Source organism: Sinocyclocheilus rhinocerous, unplaced genomic scaffold (assembly GCF_001515625.1).
Source record: "Sinocyclocheilus rhinocerous isolate Xijiao unplaced genomic scaffold, SAMN03320098_v1.1 scaffold320, whole genome shotgun sequence".
Classification (NCBI taxonomy): Eukaryota; Metazoa; Chordata; class Actinopteri; order Cypriniformes; family Cyprinidae; genus Sinocyclocheilus; species Sinocyclocheilus rhinocerous.
The window spans coordinates 242,179-248,040 of NW_015638606.1; the positions used below are offsets into that span (position 1 = coordinate 242,179).

The following is a 5,862-nucleotide window of genomic DNA, read 5'->3' on the forward strand; positions in this document are numbered from 1 at the left end:
GTTGTATTTTTTTTTCATTCGATCAGATAACATTTTAAGATGTCATATGATCATGTTACATCATGCCCCTCAGATGTTACAATGTAACAATGGGGCATGTTGTCACATTTCACTTCCATTTTTTGAGGGTAAATAAAGAAAAACGTATACATCGTAATCATGAAACAAAGCGAAATATTTGTACTAGACAAGTGTAAAATTACTGTGGATAAAAAAAATAATATTCTGAACCCCATGTGGATTTACACAAACTGAGAAAGTCAAAAAGTGTTACTTTGTGCCCCGCTCACCCCTACTTCTCTGTGTGAGGGGTAGTTACTTGTTTTTCACCATGATAGTTGTAGTCAGTCTCTCAAAGTTCTCACAGATAAACCAAGTAAGACTAGTGATTCAAACGATTAATCACATCCAAAATAAAAGTTTTTGTTTATATAATATATGCATGTGTACTGTGTATATTTATTATGTATATATAAATACACAAACACTTATATATTAAAAATATGCATACATTAAAAAAAAAAATTTACATATATATAATTGTAATATTAATATTTATAAAATAATATTTTATATATAAACAAAACATTTTCTTAAATATATTCATGGATGTGTGTGTATTTATATATACATAATAAATATACACAGTACACACGCATATATTATGTAAACAAAAACTTTTATTTTGGATGTGATTAATTGCGATTAATCATTTGACAGCACATAAAAAAACTTTACAAAAGCTTAAAAACAAAAAAAACTTTTCTGCATTTATCCTCTTCTCTAGCTAAGTTAGCTAAGAACCAGCTAACTGTATTTTAATGAATCTTTCATGTAAGCATCTTCGTCTCTGACAAATTGATTTTGGTCTTCCTCATTGTCAGTTATATAACCAATAGCAACATTTATTAGCACATAATAGTGTGTCGAACAGCTCTTCTTCGTCTCCAGGTGACTGATATAACCTAGATTTTCAAATGTGGACGGCTGGACCTTGTTTTATGATACACTGTCAGCACCTTTGGACGACTCTCGTGGCCATAATATCCTCTGCTGGGAAGTTTAGCACTATCCAAACATTGTTCAGTGACGTTGTATGAGCGAGGGAAGTGCCCTTTGAGATATTCTTGACAGGAATCTAGTCTTTATCATGGGTTTATAAAACACCCAACCTTCCTATCATCATAATGGCTCTGTGACATTCACCATTTTCACCATCCATATGGGACTCTCTATGTTTTATGGCTTCTGTAAACTGATTACACAATTTTGATTGCTCTCTATCTAACCTGCTTTGGCAGCCATCTTAGTGATGGAAGGCTGTGAGATAAAAGGATGATAATGTTTAAGGTGTGCAGTTGTGTCTTATGGGGCGGCTACAGGTTTCTAAGCAACATCCATTAACTGACATTAACTGGCCTGCTTTGAAAAGGACGAGAGAGGAGAAACAAGACTAATTGAAAACGGGCTCGGGCACTTGCGCATTTAACTTTGCAAAGACACACACACACACTGAAAATAAAGGCTTCTGGAAGGAAACTTAAGTTGCACTTAATACTTAAAAAAAAAAAAAAATTCCCTAATATTTTATTATCAGCAGTGAATACACTGATCTGAAGTACCTAGTGGTGAATCTCAAGTAGCCTTTCAAGAACATGTCAGACTTCACTTCATTAGCGGTAAATAAGACATACTTTGCTGTATAAAGTAAATTAAGCATATTTGTTTGTTATTTTCATGACAGTTAAGCACATTTCCCCCAAAAATATCATTATTGTATTGCAAAAGAATTAGAAATTATTTAAATTAATATATATATTTAATATATATTTATACATCAGGACCGGCCAGAAGGTTACAATCCACTTTCGCCAGATAAAATATGCAAGATAGCAATAAAAATAATAGCAAGAAATGCCTGTGATCACCAAATGAGCATATTAGAATGATTTCTGAAGGATCATGTGACACTGAAGACAGGAGTAATGGCTGCCGAAAATTCAGCTTCGACATCACAAGAATAAATTAAATTTTTAAATATATAAAAATAGTAAATAGTAATAATATTTTGCAATAATGTTTTTTTTAAACAAATAAATTCAGCCTTGGTGAGCATAAAAGATTTCTTTTTCAGAAACATTAAAACTTCCGAATGGCAGTGTACATATACTCTGTGTGTGTGTGTGTGTGTATAGATAGATAGAGCAATAGCCTATGTAAAGGCTGCATGTTAATAAGCACGTAGACATAAAATGTCTACACAGTGAGTCGTGTATCTGTGCGTTTGGGTTATATATGTGTGAACTGGTGTCTGTGTGCTGGGCAGCGAGTCAGGAGAGGCTCAGCGAGGAGGTAGGGGCAAATATGATTTCCCTCAGCACACTGAGAGGGCCTCTATTCCCTTAAGTTCAACCCTCACTGTGGGGCTCTGTTCCTCTCAGCTCCCCGGTGCCCCCTCCACCTCTCTGGGCCTCTGCTCCAGGCCTTATCCTGAGCTGCGCTACAGAGTGGGGCTGCCGAAGAAACGCGAGACCCTACCTTTGCCTGTTCAGCAGAATAATGATGTTTCCATTTAGATCCGTATCATAGCTATTCCTGTGCCTCACCGACGGACGAACATTTGTCTCATTCACTGTTTTTTTTCTCTATCTTTCCTCAGGAAGGGGCATTTGCTCTGGTTTTCAAAAGCATTCATTTCCCAGGAGAGGCAGTTGCCACCAGGTCAGTAAGAGCTATGGTTTCTCTGAAACTGTAACACACTCAAGTTTCCTTGTTCCCTTCTTGCTCTTTCTGTCTTCTGAGATGAACCTTTCCCCATTATTTCTCTACATGCCAGTGAACAGGAGCCAGAAGGTTACAATCCGCTGTCGGCAGATAAGATTTATGATGTTTAGTTACAATCTGCACATTTAAAGACAAGGAACTACGATTCTAAAAAAGCGTTGCCTGTCCAGGAATCAGGGATTTAACAGAGGTGTTTATGAAGGGTTATTTCACCATGCTTGGTTGGTACACTGACCCTGTATATAGAATTTTGAATCGACTGAAGCCAAGACTGGAGTTAATTATTCCCATCTGCCTGTCTCTGATTATGAACGAATGTGTTGTTGGTTTTGGTCAATTCTGTCCTGCTGTGAAGGGAACATTTTAAGACGGGCCATGTTGCAAGACCCATCAGTGTGGGTTGCTGCATAGACACTAAAAATGCTGAGACTTTTTGGAAAGGTTATTCATGGAACTTTTGAGGGAGATGTTGCTTTGAATATGCTCACAGTGTTTGCTAAGGGCTTTTCAAACTCTTTGATGCCAATAACCCCCAAATATGACGAGGGATTAAGTGTGATATTATAAATTCAATGTTTCCATTTAGATTTTTCTAAAACAAATTGCTAAAATATTATTGAAATGGTATTCTTTCATGTCATTCCAAACCTAAATGGCTTTCTTCTATAGAACAAGAAGATATCTTGAAGGATCTTTTTGTCCATACAAATCCCATTGACATTTATTGTATGGAATAAAACACACAGAAGCATTTCTCAAAGATGCATATTTTATGTTCCACAGAAGGAAGTCATGAGGGTGAGTAAATGATGACAGAATTCACATTTTAGATAAGCTTTAAATTAACACATTAACTGTGATAGCCCTAAAGAATTGTAAAATCTTTTAATTCATTTTTCATGGACCCACTAGTACCCCCTAGTAACCATCCAGAGCACCCCAGCAACCACCAACAGTATTAGCACCCTGACAAATGCTTCCACAACACCCTTGAGTCATAGTGGTAACTTTTACAAACACCACTCACATTCAGTGAATTATTGTTATTATTGTTAACTAAAGCAGAAACTAAAACAAAAAAAAAACAAAAAAAAACAAACTAATATCCAAGTAATGTTTTCATTAATTGATAAAAAATATATATAAATATTAGATGAAAATTATATAAATGCTTCTTTGGTAACTAACTGAGAGTTAAAGCACAAAAAAAATTACTGAAATAAAAAATGAAATCTAAAAATAAAAGCTAATTCGACAATAATTCTACATTAGCTAATTCTACAATAAATACTATAATGGTATATAATTAATACTAAAACAACACTGTAAACTGTAAAAATGTAGTCAGTCTTAAATCCTAAATTCCAAGGTTATTTTTATTTTTCATATGCTCTTTTGAAGAATCCATCCCAAAGAACAGAATAACATTAGCACATCACTTCCATTTTCTCTTACTTTCTGTCTCACCTTCATTTGACTATCATTTGACTACACATGACCCCCAAAGCAAAATCATCTCAAAAGTGTGCTCTTGGGTGTTGACTATCAACATTTTGTTGCTCGTGGTTCATTAATAAATCTTGGGTCCAGCTGGTTCAGATTTAAAATCCAAAATTCACTGAACATTTAGCTTGCTACGCACACTGAAATGCAACTGCCCAACCAGTTCAAACAAAGTAAGCACTGAGAAAGTGCTCTGGTGTGAACCCATTTGGCACGTCAGCATAAGGGACTGTGGGGCTGCGCCAAGCAAGATAGGTGGTGCATGCAAAGGACAGGTCTGAAATATTTGTCTGGGGGGGACAGGAGAAAAACCTCTCCTCAACACAGGTGTCTTGTTTACAGCAGTGCTATGCTAACACCATTCACTCAGCCAATGGAAGAGCAGAGGCACTGCACATTGAAACTAAGGCAAAGTCCGGAAGGTGTGCTGCTGTTCCATAAAAACAACAAAAGAATCATTTTTTTTATGCAACATCAGTTTTTTTGTTTTTGTTTTTTTGCATAAAAGGAAATTAAATGTCTTTAAAGATTTTATATGTTGTCTCTGTCTGTTTTTACACACACAAAGCATGCTATGCATAAGCAGTCAGTAGAAAATGTATCTGTCTTATCTCATCTTTTTTTCAAACAGGAGGGGCAGTCCACTGCTCATCGGCGTGCGCTGTCAGTATGAGCTTTCCACAGAGCAGATCCCTGTCCAGTACAACTGTGGTAAGTCCGGCTCACTTCATCCCTTCTTCTCAAACCAGTGCTGCTCATTAGAAGTGAGTTTATCTCACACTATGCGGCCAAGAAGTATATGAACACCCCAAAACCACACCCATACTGTATTTGTTTGTTGAACATTTCATTCGCATTTGCATCAATAGTGAGTAGGACCTCCCTAGATTTGCGGTCAGTATGTTTTTTTTTTGTTTTTTTTAAAGATTAGCATTTTTATTTAGCAAGGATGCAATAAATTGATCAAAAGTGACAGTAAAGACTTTTATAATGTTACAAAAGATCCATGTTCTAAATAAAAAAATTCTTTTGAACTTTCTATTCATCAAATATTCTTGAAAAAAAATGGTCATAGTTTCTACAAAATATATTGAGTAGCACAACTGTTTTCAACATCGTTAGTGATAAGAAATGTTTCTTGAGCAGCAAATCAGCATATCCTAATGATTTCTGAAGGATCATGTGACACTGAAAAATTACTGCTGAAAATTCAGCTTTGCATCACGGCAATAAATTATATTTTAAAATATATAAAAATAGAAAATTATATTAAAATATGTCTAAATATATATTTTTTAATTGCAATAATATTTCAAAATATTTCTGTTTTTACTGTATTTTGATCAAATAAATGCAGCCTTGGTGAGCATAAGAAACGTGTTGCAAAAACATTTAAAAATCTGGCAAACCCCAAACTTTTTAAAGGGGTCCTATTATGCTCTTTTACAAAGTCTTGATTTGAACCTTTGCATGCACGGATATGGAGGACATGGCGAAAACTTGACGCTACAGCAGCTCTTCTTCTTCTTGGTTTTCTCTGATGCACTAACTCTGCAGCAGCACTTCTTCTTCATC

General features: G+C 35.3%; 1 protein-coding gene across 1 annotated transcript in view; it reads left to right on the forward strand.

Annotated features, from left to right (window-relative positions):
* The window catches only part of LOC107749915 (glutamine--fructose-6-phosphate aminotransferase [isomerizing] 2-like), a 24,317-nt gene that overhangs the window by 7,473 nt on the left and 10,982 nt on the right, over positions 1 to 5,862 (forward strand). The window contains exons 7-8 of the mRNA XM_016565142.1: positions 2,660 to 2,721; positions 4,919 to 4,998. Coding sequence (XP_016420628.1) covers positions 2,660 to 2,721; positions 4,919 to 4,998 — 142 coding nt within the window. The remainder of the gene's footprint in view (positions 1 to 2,659; positions 2,722 to 4,918; positions 4,999 to 5,862) is intronic.